The sequence below is a fragment of the Eucalyptus grandis genome, chromosome 2 (assembly GCF_016545825.1).
Source record: "Eucalyptus grandis isolate ANBG69807.140 chromosome 2, ASM1654582v1, whole genome shotgun sequence".
Classification (NCBI taxonomy): Eukaryota; Viridiplantae; Streptophyta; class Magnoliopsida; order Myrtales; family Myrtaceae; genus Eucalyptus; species Eucalyptus grandis.
The window spans coordinates 4,007,642-4,027,274 of record NC_052613.1 but is presented as its reverse complement, the minus strand read 5'-3'; the positions used below and the strand labels follow the sequence as shown (position 1 = coordinate 4,027,274).

The 19,633-nt window shown below is 36.7% G+C and overlaps 1 protein-coding gene across 1 annotated transcript; it reads right to left on the bottom strand.

The window, feature by feature from the left end:
• Window positions 1-7,796: 7,796 nt before the first annotated feature.
• On the bottom strand, window positions 7,797-11,412 carry LOC104418888 (dnaJ homolog subfamily B member 1). The gene is given in 3 exon segments (XM_010030361.3): window positions 7,797-8,628; window positions 10,494-10,807; window positions 10,810-11,412. Coding segments are annotated over 3 exon segments (1,059 nt in total). The 5' UTR covers window positions 11,110-11,412; the 3' UTR covers window positions 7,797-8,183.
• Between the last annotated feature and the right edge of the window lie 8,221 nt (window positions 11,413-19,633).

Sequence of the window (19,633 nt, the reverse complement as noted above, 5' to 3'; positions counted from 1 at the left end):
CCGGTTAAGATGGCCAAAGATTTCCACACCTACTCCGTTTAATTCTCATTTGAAGTGACATCCAAGAAAATTGCCTTGCCAACACAAGCAAGCAAAGGATTCAATTCCAAAAGGAATTCAAATCACGACATAAGTTTCACGAATTATTGTATTAAATCCAATGCAATCATTTCGCTACTCAAGGCGCTTGCGTTCGAAATACGGCGTACTTTTGCCGTCCCTCTCTTTCCTCGGCAGAGTTTATCGTAAATACGAGATCGGATGTATCAAGGTAAGTGCATTTCAGCACTTTCGACCTACGGAATTCAAAGAGTCCTGTGATGTTGGAACACAAGAACTTATGATCATTGAAATTTCAATACGATTATTGAATTTTTAAAATATTTAGAAAGTATATTGAACAATCATTCATGTTCTAAGTATAGCCACAGAATTTATGGGTCACATCATTTGTTCTATTGTCTAAAATAAATAAATAAAAGTTATCAAAAAAACGCGGCTAATATATTATTCCCCCAATATAAAATAAGGTTTATCAAATTAAGCAATGATCCTATGTGGGGCCCACGTCCTGTTCAACCAGACAAGCCTGTCCTGTGGAATCCATGTGAACGAATGGAATTTCCACAAGCGGCTTGTCCCACTCTCCGGACAGTACTCATCCGCAGCACCTCCTTTCTTTTTTTCCTTTTTTCCTTTTTTCCTTTTGTTCGAAAGTCCATGGACGATACTTAGAGGTGGCAAAATGAGTCTTAAATCCATATATGACCCATTTAAATCATAAGTGGATTATAGATTGATCGTTTATTTTTTTGAAAAAACTAGTTAAATGAATTTAACAATTAAAAATTTAAGATAGGTGAGTCTTAAGTAGGTTGAATTTAGAACCAATTTTCAATCAAAACTTCATAATCTTTTTCTTCTCTCTTTAATTTTACAAAAATATTTTGTTATAAAAATCGAACTCGCTAAATCAGCAAAGACCCGAACTTGCTGGCGTTGGGCGAGGGGCGAGCTCAAGCCTCGCTAGATCGGCGAGGCTCAAGCTCGCCAGATTTGCTAGATGTCATCTAGCGAGGCTTAAGCCTCGTCGAGTGCCTTGAGCTCACCAGAGCAAAGCTCGAGGCTCGCCTTGCTCGACTTGCCTGTGACCGATCGCCGGCTTGTTGTCATGCCAAAGAAGAAGAAGAACAAAAAAAAAAAAGAAAAAGAAATTTAAAAATTATATTTTAAAAAATTAATTAAAATTTTAATTTAAAATAAAAATAATTAAAATTTCAATTTTAAAAAATAATTAATAATTAAAATTCGATTTTTTTAAATAATTATTTTAAAAACTATAAAAAAAATGTCCATTAAATTTGTGCTATGTAAAACTATTTTAACAATACCATTTTTTAAATATATATATAATAATTTTTTATGATTAATTAAATAAGTCGAGTATAGGTTAAATATAGGTCGAGTCGGGTATAAGTTAAAAATTTTGCAATGCAATAAATAGATCATAAACGAGTTAAGTAGGTCGATTTACATCGGACCATTTATGACTCAACCCAACATACCCGTTTAACAGGTGTAACGATATTATATGTATAGCCAAGGACCATATCACACAACTTAAATATTTAGGAACCACGTCATTTGTCCTATTGTCCAAAATAAATAAATAAATAAAGTTATCAAAAAAACGCACCTAATATATTTTTCCCCAAATATAAAATAAGGTTTATTAAATTAATCGGTGATACTATGTGGGGCCCATGTCTTGTTCAACCAGACAGGCCTGTCCCAGCAGAATCCACGTGAACGAATGGCCTTTCCACATGCGGCCTGTCCCACTCTCCGGACAGACGTACTCCTCCGTACTCGTCCGTGGCACCTCCTTTCTTTTTTTCCTTTTGTCCGAATTTAATGATTCTTTTTCCTATTTTTTACCCAAAAAAAAGGTGGTCAAAGAATAATATGCGGTGGAGCGCAACCGACGCCCCAACTCTAGGCGGGACCCAGAACATCCTTGACCGTCAATCACGGCCCACGATGTTCTATCAGGGAAAAAAGATGTGAGAAAACTGGAACATCTAATGGAATATTTATATATCTATAAGGAGTGTGATATATCACGTGGTGATAAAACTCGACGTTCATGACTCAGCGAAGAAATTTTGCTTTTTAACTTCATTATATTGTTGTCTTTTTTTTTTGGTCAGTTTTTTTTGTCATGCGAAGGTTACTAATTTAATGACTCAGGCTCCCTTCATTTCACGAAAAATAAGTTCAAGAAAAATATTTTTTGAATTCTTCAACGTTCGTTTCATGATAAATAAATTACTTTGGGAAAATATTTTTCGCGAAGGGGAAAAAGTCTTTTAAATTAAGGAAAAATATTTTCCACTTTTGAAAAGTGAAAAATATTTTCTTTACTTGGTCTCTCTTATCTCACACCCTCCTACAAGCTCTCACGTCCTCCTCCTCCTCCTCCTCCTTTTTTATTTTCTTTTTTCTTTTTCTTTCCTCTGTCTTGCCTCTTCTTCTTTATTGGCCGGTCGGCTAGCGACCAACCATAGGAGAGCCTTGAGCTCACTAGCAAGCACAAGGCTTACCCATCTTTGGTGAGCTCAGGCTCACCGCTTACTCATCTTTGGTGAGGCTCGAGGTCGGCCGAGCTCCACTCGTCAACACGCACGATTGGTGAGCAACGAGCCTAAGCTCGCCTATGGCCAACGACTGGCCAAGAAGAAGAAGAGAAATCAAATAAAAAATAATTTAATAATCGATTTTTAAAAAAAAAAAATAATAAAAATAAAAATTAATGAAAAAATATTTTTAAAAATAAAGTAAATAAAAAAAGTGTATAGAGGAAAATATTTTTCTTATCGAACAGTGAAAAATATTTTTCACTTAATTTTCAGGTTTCACTTTCGAACATCGAATAATAATTACATTTTTTAGAAAATAACTTATTGGAAAATATTTTCTAGAAATGTTACAATTTTTGCAAAACGAACATACTCTCAAAATCTATCCATTTTGGTTAGCATGCCCCTCGATTCTAATTTGACGAGTGTTATATTAAAGGAATGACTCGCTAAAGCTAATTTTGTATATATTGGGATGCGGCGGTTCTTTGAGTCATAAATTTTTCACATAATCATTTTTTTTGGTCAAATTTTTTCATCATCAATTAAAATATATATATTGGGACATACCATTATCTTTTTACTTAGACAATACATATAATATATCTGAAATTTGATGGAGGCAAAACTCAATTTGCAAATTACAATATTGTAATTACGTAAACAAAATATTTGATCACAACTTCAAAGAAGTAAACGTGGCCACAAAATATTAATCCGTGCACGTTGGTGACTATAAACCAAATCGTTTGTACTTGATGATATGATATATCACATTTATTTCGTGTATTTAAACAATGCTTAAGTTTGTCCCTTACTCACTAATCAAGTTGGGAGAATTATCAAAAAAATCCTACATCTATTATACTTACACCAATTCAATCATAAACATTTTAGTTTGGTCAATTTGATCCTAAATCTTTTAGGCTACGTTTGGTCGTCTAGATTTCTAATCGGAATAGGACTGGATAGGATGTGATATGAAATCCTATGATTTTTTTTATATCATGTTCATTGTTTGGTGAATCATAGTATTAAATCGGATATGTTTACGTCATATCATGTACATTTTTTTTTATATAAATGGCATATCATTATAAATGAACCTAAATGTTTATGAACGGAAATGGTGAAAATCTCTCGTAACACTATTTCTTAATTTATTTTTATTTTATTTTTCCTCTTTTTTATATTATTTTCTTTATTATTTATTTTTTCCCTTTCATCATTCTTTAATAAAATTTTATCAAATAGTAAACTATACTAACATACCTAAAATACAAAAATACCTAAAATATATAATAAATGTAAATATTTAATTTATAGATTGAATGTTTATTATAAGATAGAATTAAAATTGAATATATAAATTAAAATAGGATTAATTAAAAATTCATTTTTAATTTCTTAAATTATAATTCAAATATTATTTATATTGAAATATAATTTCAATTTTATTAATTTAATGAGTTTGTTTTTTGAGAAAAATAACTTTCATAGTATGGACATTAGAAATTCTATCCACATTTATCCCACCTCTTCCATGGGATAATTTTATCATGTTTATATCTCCCTTTATATCTGACTTTATTATGTCTTGAGCAAGTACCAAACGTAGGATATAATGAATCATATCATATCTTGAATTTTATTTCAATTGCCAAACGCGGTCTTAAGGATTTGCCATATAGTCATTACACCCAACTTTCGCTTGAAATCGTTAACATATATAGGGATGTGCATGGTCCGGGCGAGCGGTTCCTAACCTAGAACCGAGAACAGCTCGCTAAGAACCGATCTTCGAAAAATTGGAATCGGGATCCACCCGGGAACCGGACCGCCGGTCCGATCCGATTCCCTAGTGGATCCATGGAACCGATCTTGACGCAAAACAATCTTGGTTTTCAACATAGAACGGTCGGTCTATGAGTTGGGAATGAGGGGAGGAGGTCTATGGTCGGGTTTTCAACATAGAACGGTCACGAAACAATTTTCCGCGACTGTGGCGGGTGGCGGCCGACACAAGGGGGCGAATAGCAGCAGCGGAGGAGCGGCGACGGCGGCGTCAACGCTTGGGAAGGAATCGAAATGGCGATAGGATTAGGAGGAACCGAGGAAGAGACAAAGAGAGAGAGAACCGAAGACGAAGGGAGTGAGGAGATGAGATCCAATCTAGGATTTCTTTTAGTAATTTTTTTTTTTTTAATATTAAAAAGGTTCCGGTCCGGTCTAGGGGCGGATCCGCCCATGGAACAGGAACCCGACCGGTACCCACCTGGTTCCGAAAATTGGAACCAAGGTGGTTCCCTCAAGAACCGCCTCGTTCCGAGCGGTTCCGGTCCGGGGCCCGGCGGTCCGGGCGGTTCCTGTGTATTTTGCACACCCCTAAACATATATACCGGCAATCTTATGTGGTAACAATTAATGCCAACATAGACAATGTTTTTTTTTAAATAAATAAATAAATATATATATATTGTTTCTTCTTTTCTTCTCTTTACTTTGCTCTCTTTCCTCCACCAGTCACAAGGCCTCAACGATAGTCGGCAATCAACCACAAAGAGAGGGTCACCCTCACTAGCCCCAAGCAAGGCTCACCTCCATTGAATCTAACGGGCTTGACCTCGCCACTGATTTGGTGAGGTCAAGCCTCATCCGGGCTAGTGAGATTAACTGATGCTAGCTTGCCAGCCCTCACTAGAGGAAGAATAAGAGGGAAAAGAAATTATATATATATAAATATGAAAATATATATAAATTGAAAAATTGTTCATGTCGGCATCGATTGTGTCAAGTAGAGCGATTGAAGTCCACATCATCAATTTATTGTCAAAATTAGCAAAAATAACTACATTGCAAATAATCAAAAAGTTTAAAACTAAATTGCTAAATTAAAAAGTTCAGAACTAAATAAGCATAAGGACAATGAATTTAGGACTTTTTTTTAAAATAATATTCCCTAATTAATTTCATGAGATTAATGCAAATACTTGGATTTCCAGTAAATGCTTCTCTTTAGTTGACAATGATGGCAACATTATCATTAGAGACATAAGAAATTTGAAAGAACAATGGGAACACGAGAAAATGAGAACGATCTTAAATTTTAAAGTGACAAAGCCTTTTTTAAAGGACTTCACCATATTTCTTTTTCCCAAAAGTTTAATAAATCACCCAACTCAAATAATTAAGATTAATCATTCGTGCATATGTTTTTAATAATGTCAAGTGGTGTAGGGTTACGATAATTTGCTTTGGTCAGTTCGGGCGATTAAACGAGCATAAATTAAAGTTTAGAAATCCAACCAACAATTGACAGGCGCAAAGGTGGAGTAGTCACTTCACATTATCTTAGGCTTTGATTACCGACATGAAGCCTTCATAAGAAATAGTAACGCGTGATTGAACAACTTTTTTTTTTTTTTTTTTTTGGTCGAACGTGATTGAACCACTTCGCTTGTTTTAAGTGCATATTTCGTGTTCCAAAAGACAAGCCGCCTTTACATTGCGCAGTGCGCACGAAACCCTATGAAATGGGGCTTGAATTATGTATTGAGGGTTGGTATTTGTTAGTCAAAAATCATCGAATCGAAGCTAAACCGAGCGGGTAAACAGCTGACCTAGCCAATAGGAAACTACCCGTATTAAAAAAAGAAGACAAGCATGAATCGACGTGAACATGAGATCGACGACTCCTCTCCTACCAAAGCTTGTCACACGACACTTCAAGCTTTACCATACGCGTAAACGTCGGAAGCGTGAATGGACCCGGGTGCGAAGCACAAGCACGGCATGTATAGAGCCATGCACGACAAGTTAGACCCATTCTACTTTAACTTTTACTTAGTCTTCGATTAGCATCACGATTACAAAAATGATGGATCAAAAGTTCGAACTGATGGGATTGCGATAGGGACTACACCATGCATAAAGGAAGCGAGCAAGGCAGGAATTATTGGAGACGGTGGGCGATTGATTGGCCATTGGGCTTTGGTATCTTTGCCACTCAATGTTCAAAGACCGTGCAAGTGGAGTCTAATCATCTTGCTGATTTCGAATCCAAGATGCAATTTGATTTCATGGACCCACCCTGCTTTGCCTCTGTCTTTTCAATGCAAAAGATAATTTGAGGAGGAGTCGACCTCTTTGGCTTCTTCTCCAATTGGAATTGAACAAGGTGGGGTGGTGACATAAAGCCATCCGAAAGCAAGAGCACTCGAGAAAAAGTACGTCGTTATCTCTCAATTTCAGTAGAGTCGTGATGCCCTAGGTTTCCTCTCGCTATGTCTCTGTCCTCTAGTGATGATTTTTGAAGTCTAAGCCCTCGCTGCCCTTTCTATTTGTGACACACTCCCGGTCTTACCAGAGGAATGAGATCGATGACGGGCCAGGCCGGGCTAGCCAAAGGGCTTGCGAATCGGACATCATTATTCTACTCCCGACTCAGTTTCCTCTTCGAAACAAACCCAGAAGATCAGACTGAACAAAGGAGTTGGGCATGGGACTATTGATAATTCTAAAATGTCTCGCGTGTACTAAACTCGCCCGAATTGATCAGGTCTTATTTACCCTGAGCTCAAAAGTAGACTTGTCCAACCCATATTTCATGGGCTGAGTTGTTCTTTGAATTAATTACATTCAACAAGTAGGTCACAACTGAGTTTAAAATGATGAAGTCCTACAAAATATGAGTTTTAAATGTATTCAAAATTTATTTAAATCCAACCCACTTCTCACCCTTTCGATCTTGCGTTCGCTCACTCCACACTCTCACCTAAATTTGGGTATAATTTTTCTAGACATTGAATATTAAAGTATTTTAGCTATACGGGTCGGGTTAGACATGAATCGGGTGTGGGTCTATGATAATAAATTTGTATTGCATAAAAATGAAACAAAACAAGTTAAATAGATCAATTCAGTTCGGACCATTTTTAACCTGATCCAAACCTGACTGAACCCACCTGTTTAATAGGTCTACTCGAAAGTCAAGACCAATTGAGCACTGGAGAAGGAGCTATTCGTGTCAAGATTTATTTTCTATGATGATTCAGGCTTCGCAATGAAGCAGGTTTATAAAAATGAAACAAAGGAAGACAAACTGTAGGCCATGTGCTGCTGAAAATCAGATCAATGAAATGGAACGACGCTGCCCAATGATCAAAAACAATCTACCATTCTTTTCCAAACTGCAAACGATGAGACGTCACAAATGGACCTTTTAAGAGCAAAGACCAATATCACATGGCAATCGTGAAAAGTTCGACCAAACTTACAGATATGATCCCTTTAGTTAAACCTTTTCATTGCACCATATAGCAATTTTCTGTCCCCGACTATATGTCCGATCCAGATTCAAAAATGCCAAAAAGCAAAAAATAGTGAACCATGGTCGGCCCACATCCCGAGCCCCTTAAGACTACCTACTATTCACATTTTTCCAACATTCTAGAGATATATCTGTACATCCCAAAATAATAGTAAAATGCTCCCTGGTAGTATTCTGTGAAAAATTGTCTTGATACTGTCAGTTAAGACAATTTCTCACAAAACACCACCCAGAACCCTTCTTAAATCAGATTTCTGATCTGCAGTTAGTCTTGAAGGATATTTGACATCAAATTTAATTCTCAAATTTCCCTTTCTCCCGTGTTCTCTAGAGATAGGCATCCCTTCATTAGGAACGACCTTCTCCAAACCAGGTTTGATGATCTCATTGAGTGGGATCACAAGATTTCTACCATCCAGGGTTGTCAATTCAAGGTTCTTACCAGTAAGCGCCTCCAGTAATGTTATTTCCTGGTCGACCACCAGGTCATTACCATCTCTCTTGTAAACTGCATGCGGCTTCTCATCCACCACAAATATAAGATCTGCAGGGATGACGCCAGGCTCCTGATTGCCCTTCTCAGGGAAAGTGATCTTTGTGCCTTTCTTCCAACCTGGTCTAATCTCAATGGTTAATATCTCCTCCACAGTGCGAATTTTACTGAAAGGAGATGAAAGAAATGTGATCAGAGATCAGACAAAATAGAGAACGGGACAACAATGGAAAATGGGGCACCAGGCCGGGCAGGGGGGTTGCAAATTTGCTTATTCTCTCAATTCAGCAGAGTCAAGATACATTTTCATATCCATAGTGTAGTCCGGCCCAAAAAACATCTTGCTCTTAACAGATATTTGTGAAACAATTCTGTCATCTTAATAGCCATAAGAAAAACAGTGAACAGACAGACAAGGTGTGGAAAGAAAATGGAACAGTCTCAAATTGTCATTTATCATTTCTTGCATCCAGTTCCAACTTTGCCAAAGCACAATAGGTCAATAAATAAGAAGGGCCTCATGATTAAGCTACCTATCATGTATCATCTAAAGCCTATCTAACTTTTCTACTCTGAAAAGTCTCACTGGAAAAACAATACGGCTATACTCAAGAAATCATCTTTCACCATAATGAATCTTGCAATTCCAAAATGACTAGTGATGGGAGTATAAATTAGCAACAAGGAAGAGTGGCGAGGCTAACTTGAGAAAATGAAGATTCAAAGCTGATCAACTTGAAACATGTGCCAAGTGACAACCTCATTCTAGGGCCTTTACAACATGGTAAGAAGTGATGCTGAAAATATAGAGGTTCTTCACTGCGCTGTGTACAGGAAATGGTGAAAAGAAAGAAGGGGAGCCTGGCGCAAATTTAAAAGCTACTTGATAAACAAACTTCCTTTTATCTCCTGATGATGTTGTTAATTAATAGCAAAAGGAAACTCTCAATTTATTCAGTCATAACCGAAGAGGCTGCTGGACGAAATGTAGACACTAATTAGAAAGTGAGATAATGACTAATAAACTGTCAACCAATTACTCCCTAAACCTTCACCATGAAAAAATACGCTTCAATGTAGACAGTAGAGCTAAAAAGCTTCCCAATTCTTGTTTAGACAACAAGTAATTAAACATGCAATTCCTAGTCTTAACATCAAGCAATTAAAGCATGCAATTTCTATGGTCTCAAGTAGTCTAAGCACAATGTTGATGACATTTATTCAACTGCCAGAATCCCCAATGAATCCATTTCTCCTCCCAATCATATTTTTCCTAAAAACTGCCCACAAAGACCTCAAAAGTCTCCCAAGCAAGTATTGTACGTAATGCCAAACCAATTGGACACCATCCATCACATCCTTCCATGCATGGTAAACAAGACTCAAATCATAACCCCATTGTGCAGAGGGCAGACTCAATGATTAGCCTATCCAATAAGCAGCTAAACTTAAGTGTTCCTCTTCACCAACGCAATAGTACCTACATTCCACAATCTATGCACTCCAAGAGGACTGCACTTCAATCATGACTGATTTCACTTCCGCAAATCACAATCAAACTCTCACCCATACACGTGAGATTAACACTTAATGGGCCAATATTGAGTATTTGTCAATCATATCAGTTTTAAGATGAATAACCTTCTATAAAACAAGCTTCACGATCCCTCGACCATCAAATAGATCCCTAGTAAATCTAGCACCAGATTACTAATGCATCTGCAATGAAACAAACTTCTATGTAAAAATTATCCCTCCAACTATAAGAATACGAACTCCCGAAGCAATCAGAACATTAGAAACCCAAATTTATTCACCCTGCGCTAATTGCCGCAGGAAGTTTTCAGGATCATATCAAAGATAAAACCTTTTACCCTTTTTTCGGAAATTTCAGCATCTCCACGATTTGGACTCGTGAATCGAATGTAATGCAAAAAACTTCAAGGTCCCAAGTGAAAATGCCATCAAAGAAACAGACTGCAACACCAACAACCACAATACAAAGTACAAACCAGAACACCGGATAACATACCTGAACCCATCGGAAATCGTCCTCGAAATCTTCATCTTCTTCTTGGCTCCTCTATAGAGCTCCTCCAGGCTACACGGCAACGCGTTCTCCACCGGCGCTTCCTTCCTCAACTCCCCGCCGCCGCCGTGGCTGGCGCTCGCCCCGCCATTCGAAGCCTTGAAGAACCCATCTCCTCCGTACGCCCTCCTCCCTCTCCCGCCGCCCCCTCCTCCGTTGCTCTCCGATCCGAAGAACTCCGCGTATATATCCTCCGCGTCCCGCGGGTTGAACGTGAACGAAGCCCCGCTGCCGTTGAACTGGTGGTGGCCCCCTGGTTCGGCCGGTGCGCGAAATGCGGCTGCCCGCCGCCGCCGCCGACGCCGCCGCCCCGGGGCGGGAACTGCCCGGACTTGAGGGCCTCCTCGCCGTAGAGGTCGTAGATCTGGCGCTTCTGGGAGTCGCTGAGGACGTCGTAGGCCTCGGAGATCTGCTTGAACTTGGCCTCCGCCTCGCTCCGCTTGCTCGTCGGGTTCTTGTCCGGGTGCCATATCATCGCCAGCCGCTTGTAGGCCTTCTTCAGGTCCTCGTCGCTCGCGTTCCTGTTCACCTTCAGTATGTTGTAGTAATCCACCCCCATTCTCGCACCTCCTCCTTCTCCGACGGAACCTCCTCCGTCCTCAGCTTGCACCTCGTCTCCAGCACCGCCCGCGCGAACCACGTCGCCGGCGGAAAACCGAGCCCTGCACGGCGGCGCGTGGGGTTTCGCCGGTCGGAATCGCTGCTGCCCCGCGGTCCTGGAAGATCGGAAATGGCGGATGGGCTTAGGGTTTGATTTTTTTGATGGGAATGTTGCCTGTGTACGCCGGAGGGGAGGAAGAAGAAGGGCCGGCGACCGTTAGATGAGAAACGGAAAATCGGGGCGCGGGGATCCGACGGTTGCGGTTGCGGACAGCGTTAGAGAGAGAGAGAGAGAGAGAGAGAAGAGAGGGGGGGAAATATCGAGTGGGTCCCACGAGAGGGGAAGTCTGACAGCATGACCGTGGATTGGGAGAACGTGGCGGCAAGCAAGGTGGACATGAGCCGGCCGGACGCGTGCGAACCGGATTCGAACCGGGATTCAAGGGCGAAGAAGCTTCCGAATTTTTCGATTTTTTTATTTCATTGGTTCGTTACGTCGAAAATGAATGATTTTAAAAAAGTTAATATCTTGAAAATCCTCAGACTGATACACTTATAGAAAATTTATTTAAAATTAATTTTTTATCACAAAAATCTCAAATTAATGCACTTATGACAAATTTACCATTTATTAATTTGCATTAAATTTGATTATCAAATTACTAAATTTGATGACACGTTAATCAATACGTTAATATGAGATTTCACTATCCGTTTGTCATAATTATATCAATTATGTGATTTTTTGTGATATTAATCAAATTTAATAAATGATATAATTGTCATAAATATACATTTTTGGGGTTTTTGACAATCAAAATAATTACTTTTTTGTGAATTTATCATAAACGTATCAATTTAAGGTTTTTTTTTGTTATTTATGGTAAATTTATCATAAGTATATTAGTTTGATATTTTTTGTGGTAAAAATTAGTTTTAAATAAATTTGTTATCAATTTGGAGTTTTTTAGGTACTAACCCTCTAAAAAATACATTTTCTAAAGATAATGATTTGTATTGCTTGTAAAAATGAATGAACAAAGATAATTTTAATCGCTCATAAAAATATTTAGGTATAAATTATTGTTGATAATAAAAAAATCAATTAACTAATTATTTCAAATAATGTCAACAATCATTTTTTAGAAGCATTTTCAATAATATTCATTTTCTGCAAAACAAATAAAGTCTATAACAATAAGGAGTGTGACCCATAAGTGTGCAAAGGAAGTGAGATTGCCTAGATCGCTTGGAACTGAACTAGACTGATTCAAAACTAGTGATTCCAATGGGGATCCATTTGATTCTTGGTTCCAACTTACTAAAATTAGTAAGTAATGATCAAACCCCTAATTCCAAGTGTGCAACTACTCATCTGGATCAAATGGGTACATACACACGTGTATTTTTCTAGTTCTTACATTTCAACTTGTCAGCTCAAAGCCCTAGTTATCTCATCATCTCTCGCCTCACTCATCTCATGATCTTGCCTCCCTCTCTCGCTCTCGCTCTCGATGCCCTATAGCCTAGTCGACCCTTTCTCACTATTGCTCTCAATCACCTCCGGCCTCATCACTCCCTTTGTCATGCTCACTCTCCATCGGCTTTGGCCTCTGACCTCATCACTCACCCTCAAATCTCGCATCTCTTCCAAAGTTGGGTCATTTCAATAAGTTCCATGGATTAACCAAACTTTTCTAAGTAGTTTAGGTAGCGAAAATTATCCACCCTAAAATCGATCATTCTTTATGACCTACCTCTTATAAGCATACAAACACCCCTTTCAAATCATTTGTTCTCAAAACAATTTTTCTAATTTTCTAAAGTTGATTTCATGATAAACTGAAATGTGCAAAAAGATTACTTTTTATATTTTTATAACATAACTAATCCTTGAACTTTGAAAGAATATGAACTATTACTCCTAAATCTTTAATTTGTTTGATATGGCTCTCCAACTTTGATCCAACGTACAATATCGCCATTAAATTTTTAATTTGTTTAATGTGATTCTCAAACTATTAGTAAATGATTAATTTAGTCCCTAAATATGTGAAAAGTGACGCAAATGAAAGGATTAAATTAAGCTTAAAAAAAGACCATATTGATGAAATTAAAATATTGGATAAAATATTACACATTTCATCAAAATTCAGGGATCACATTGCACGAATTAAAAGTCCATGAACGATATTGCACAGTAGACAAAAGTTAGGGATTATTTGTGTCGTTGTCCTTTGTACATATCAATATTAATAGGGGTGGCATATGCACAAAAATATTCATAACACACATTATCAATTCATTTCTTTTGAAAAATCTCGTTTTCATAACATGAATTTGTCTTCTTCTCGGTTGTGTGATAAAAGTCCAATCGAGAAGGATAAGATGGACAGAGATGAGCTCGACTTTACGTTCTACGGCCGTTTAATTAGCTCTCATGCAAGGTCCAATTCAATTATTTTTGTGGTGTGACACTGGACAAAAAATGTGCAAAGTCACATCACGTACCACTGATGAACTTCTAAACAAGTGGACGTATTGATTATCAAGCAAGAACTTGATAAGATGGAAAATCAATACAGTCTCAATTTTGTTTTTGAATACTTTTTATCCCCGTACTTTTATGCCTTTTCTGATCTAATTAAGTTTTTCTATTTTTGCAAGAGAGACATTGGTTGAAGCACAAGTCAACCTTGCCGTAGGCTTTTCACCGGCTTTTCACCTATCCCTCTCACCTACACTGGCACACGTGGTTATTACACTAGCCTACTAGTTCCTTTAATCACCCATGTGAGTGTGATAGAGTTTACCCTTCCCACCTGAGAGAGCCTACTAATTTCTAGATCTATATTTTTCTTTAGGGATACCACAGGTTTTACATCCTAAAGTTTGGGCGAAATAATTTAAGGACATACTTTAAATCCAATTTTGTCTTCTTCCCTATTGTCCGATATATATCTAATTGAGAAGGGTAAGATGAATAGAGATGGGCTCGACTTTACATGCTACGGCCCTTTAATTAGCTTTCATACAAAGTCAATTCAATTATTTTTGCGGTGTGATACTGGACAAAAAATGTGCAAAGTCATATGATGGACCACATATGACTTCTAAACAAGTGGGCCATATTCACCATCAAGCTCTTGCTTGATAAAATGGAAAATCAGTATAGTCTCAAATTCATTTTTAAATACTTTTCATCCCCATACTTTCACGCCTTCTCTAATCGAATTAAGTTTTTCTATTCTCACAATTTTTCTGGTCAAGTCCCTCTGCCACTAAAATCTACTTAAGATCTTACCGACAATATGTTGTAACATAACGCAAATAACTTTTATTCAATATTGGCTAAATTTTACATATGTAATTCTCGAGCATTGTTTAAACAAACTAAATCTTTACAAACCCGTGGACGTGAGCACTTGCGTGTTTCAATCTTGTAAAACTCCCGTGTCAGCCGCGTCCTTTGAATCTGGTCCAAGTTTACTGTAGAAGCACTTCATTAGCAAATTCGAGAAAGTAGAATGATTCGATTCGATTGGATGGATTAAAATTAAAAGGAGCTCCGTTAGGGAAAGAGTACAAAAAGCGCCAAGGTATGTTCGCTTAAAAGGGTATAATTTTCCCCCTTTATTTTTGGGTCAAAGTGTAATCATTCCTATCATTTATTAATTGGGTGAGGAAGGACGTGGAAACCACTTACGTGGCATGTCGCGTGCTTTCCCCATTTTCTGCATTTGATAATGATCTCATATATAATATCGTGATCCGGATCAATGTGAGTCTTCACTAATGAATGCTTTTATTTAGTAGAGACTAAGGATGCGTTTGTTTACGTTTCTATTTAAAATTGTTCCGAAATAGAAATAGAAAAATGTTTCTGTTCGAGGATATTTTTGAACAAAAACGCGTTTGGTAAACTTGTTCTAAAAAAAATAAATAAACACGTTTGATAAATTTGTATAATTTTTTTTATTTCTTTTATTTTTTCTGTTTTTTCTATTTTTCCTTTTTTTTTTTTTTTCTTTTGGCCTTTTTTCTTTTTCCGGCGAGGTCGAGCCGCGCCACCAAGGCGAGCTTCGCCGGTGGCCGGGCGAGGCCGCCGGCCTCCTCGCCGGGCCGGGCGCCATGGCCGACGACCGGTGAAAGAGAAAAGAAGAAGAAAATAAGAAGAAAAAGAATAAGAAAAATAGAAAAGTGTTTTACCGCTTTTTGTTTTGTTCCTTAACAAAAAAATAAATTTTTGTTCTGGGAACAAAAAAGGTGCTAACCAAACGCACCCTAAATGATTTGAGCCCTGACGATGAGATGCTAAGCTAGTCTCTTCCAAAATATAGGGGCCCGGCCCGGCCCTTAGGTGCTGTCCGAGCATGGGGGCCCATGATGGAGTCATCGATCACAAAAAGAATGATTTGCAAATATGTATATTTTTAAAAATGATTATTTATAAAAATGAATGAAAAAATATTTTTATTATTTACAAAAATATTTAAATATGAATTCTTATCGAAAACAATGACACTTTTCATTAACTAATTATTTTTAATGATATAAACCATCATTTTTTGGGAAAATGTTATTTGAATTATTCATAATTCAAGAAACAAATGGACATGATTGATATTTGGCGATGCTTTTATGGTGTTATGGTTTAGAAGAAGTTGTTGATGGCAAGTCGTTATCTTTTTTCCAATCTTCTTTTTCATCTCCTATTACTTGCAAAAAAGAGAGCGAAACAGTGCATCAAAAAAAGAAAAGGAAAATGGGCTATACTTGTTATTTTACATTTTAAGAAAAATGAATTGTATGTCGTGAGATGAGAATGATTTGAATTTAAATTTGGAACGTGAGATGTTCATGTGACCATAGCAAAATTATTGAGCTAATCTAAACATGCCATCCATTACCAGGATAATAAAAAAGGAAAAAAGCTATCGTGGTAAGTTTTGATCGTAGACATTATTGATATTCATGAAATTCGTGGGTAGGAAATTAAAAAATTAAAATAAATCCCCAATTAAAGTTTGCATTTGTCTCTCTAAAATCTAGCATGAATTGGGTCCTTATCATTTTTTGGTCGGCCATGCTAAAAGCACCTTTTGCCATAAAACCACAAAGTTGCGTTCCGACCGAAAAGACAATAATGTGAACTTAGATTCGTGCACGCAAGCACTCATCCCGTGCTACTTGCTTTTGCCCATAATTACAAATTTGCCACTTGGAGGAAAATCGAAGTTCTCCATTTGAGTTACTAGACCGATTGTCCTTGGTTTTGGGACTCTTTGATCCAATTCTCGATTTCAAATCTTTTGGAGTCGGCGATTCAATTTCTAGGTAAGAAGCAAATTGAACCAGATTGAGAATCATCAAATCAAATAATCGAATTGAGAATCAGAGAACAGGACCAAGTGGAGATAATCCTAAAATTAGTAGTATCCATGGATCTTTTCACCTATTTTCATGCTAGTAATATCGAACTTTTATGATTTGGAACATCATTACATGCTAATGATGTTATTCCAAAGTACTATGATTAGTTTAAAATTTGCTCTAGTTTAGATGGAAGATTTGTATCCATTAGAATCTACCTGAATCTATTTGCAACATATAAGCATATTTATTGTAGGATAAACTCAGTATTCAATGCACTTTGGAAATCTCAAATGAACTAATTATCACCAGTTTACACGTGTTTCTAGTTTACTTTTGAATCAACCCCTTAAATTTACTCAGCATGACGACGTAGTACGACTTTGTCTTGTTAGGTTTGATAGATTACTTATAAAAAATGAAACAAAAAATAGACCCTGAAATCGCAAGTTCGGCTTTAATGGAACCAAAAAAAAAAAAAATTGAATTTAGATGGTTCTAGGGATGATTAATTCTCGGTACAATCCTGTTCCAAGATTGGTTCGTTACGTCGAAAGTGAATGATTTTAAGAAAAGTTAATATCTTGAAAATCCTCATATTGATACACTTATAGAAAATTTATTTAAAATTAATTTTTTTATAACAAAAAATCTCAAATTAATGCACTTATGACAAATTTACCATTTATTAATTTTCATTAAATTGTATTATCAAATTACTAAATTTGATGACACGTGACAGTTAATCAATACGTCAATATGAGATTTCACTATCCGTTTATCATAATTATATCAATTATGTGATTTTTTGTGATATTAATCAAATTTAACAAATGATATAATTGTCATAAATATACATTTTTTGGGGTTTTTAACAATCAAAAGAATTACTTTTTGGTGAATTTATCATAAACGTATCAATTTAAGGTTTTTTTTTTTATTTTTATGGTAAATTTATCACAAATATATCAGTTTGATATTTTTCGTGGTCAAAAATTAATTTTAAATAAATTTGTCATCAATTTGGAGTTTTTTAGGTACTAACCCTCTAAAAATACATTTTCTAAAGATAATGATTTGTATTGCTTGTAAAAATGAATGAACGAATATAATTTTAATCGTTCATAAAAATATTTAGGTATAAATTATTGTTCATAATAAAAAAATCAATTAACTAATTATTTCAAATAATGTCAACAATCATTTTTTAGAAGCATTTTCAATAATATTCATTTTCCACAAAACAAATAAAGTCTATAACAATAAGGAGTGTGACCCGTAAGTGTGCAAAAGAAGCGAGATTGCCTGGATCGCTTGAAACCAGACCGAATCGGCTCATAACTAGTGATTTTCGTGGGGACCCATTTGATTATTGGTTCCAATTTGCTAAAATTAGTAAGTAATGATCAAACCCCTGATTCCAAGTGTGCAACTACTCATCTAGACTGAATGGGTACATGCACACATATATTTTTCTTGTTCTTACATTTCAACTTGTCAGTTCAAAGCCCTAGTTATCTCTTCATCTCTCGCCTCACTCATCTCGTGATCTTGCCTCCCTCCTCTTACTCTTGCTCTTGCTCGATGCCCTACAGCCTAGTTGACCCCTTTCTCGCTATTGCTTTCGATCACCTCCAGCCTCATCACTCCCTCTGTCATGCTCACTCTCCATCAGCTTTGGCCTCTGACCTCATCACTCACCCTCAAATCTCGCACCTCTTCCAAAGATAGGTCATTTCAATAAGTTCCATGGACTAATCAGTGGGCAATTCTCAATTCTGGAATGAAAATTGTCCACCCTAAAACCGATCATCCCAATGTGACCTACCTCTTATAAGCATACAAACCACACCTCTTTCAAATCATCTACTGATTTTCTAAAGTTGATTTCAGATGATAAAACTGATATGTGCAAAAAGATTACTTTACATATGGGAAAATAACATAACTAATCCTTGAACTTTGAAAGAATATGCACTGTTACTCCTAAATCTTTAATTTGTTTGATATGGCTCTCCAACTTTGACCCAACGTACAATATCGTCACTAAATTTTTAATTTGTTCAATGCGATTCTCAAACTATTGGTAAATGATTAATTTAGTCCCTAAATATGTGAAAAGTGATGCAAATGAAAGGATTAAATTAAGCTTAAAAAAAAAGGATTACACCAAACTTTTATAAGTAGTTTAGGTAGCGCACGGTAATGCTCCCGTTTCTCCCAATTTCTATTCTTTTGTACCTCGAAACAAAAAAAGAACAAAACCCTGTTTGGTAAAATATTTGTTCCCGGGAACAATTTCTAATTTTTTGTTCCTGGGAACAGTTTTGAGAAGCAAAAAAAAAATTGCTTCTTATTCCCATGAACAATTTATAGAAATAAGCTAATTTTCTTTTTTATTTTTCTTTTATTTCTTTTTCTTGCCGCGGCCACCATCAACCGCCTGGAGCCACCGCCCACCGCCGGCCACTACCACCGCCAGCCATTGCAGCTCGCCGCCGCCGTTGGCGGTTGCCGCTGGCCGCCCGCCGGCGGCGACGGCGGCGATCCGTAAGCAAGAATAAAAAATGAATAAATACAAAAAAGAAATTGTTGCGTTACCAAACGCATTTCTATTCTTTTTCTATTCCAAGAGTAGAAATTTTATGTAGTTACCAAATATGTTCTTTTACTTAGAAATTGTTTTCCGAACGAAATAGAAAAGAACTATTTCTGAAAAAAAAAAAAAAAAAAAAATAAATAAAAAAACTCTTCCCCGGAATAGAAGCGTTGTCATGCGCAGCTTTAGGAACCATATTAATGAAATTAAAATATTAGAGAAAATATTACACCTTTGGTAAAAAATCGGGAATCACATTGCACGAATTAAAAGTCCATGAATGACATTGCACGGTAGACAAAAGTTAGGGATTATTTGTGTCATTGTCCTTTGTACATATCAATATTAATAGGGGTGGCATATGCACAAAAATATTCATAACACACATTATCAATTCATTTCTTTTGAAAAATCTCATTTTCATAACATGAATTTGTCTTCTTCTCTGTTGTGTGATAAAAGTCCAATTGAGAAGGGTAAGATGGACAGAGATGAGCTCGACTTTACGTGC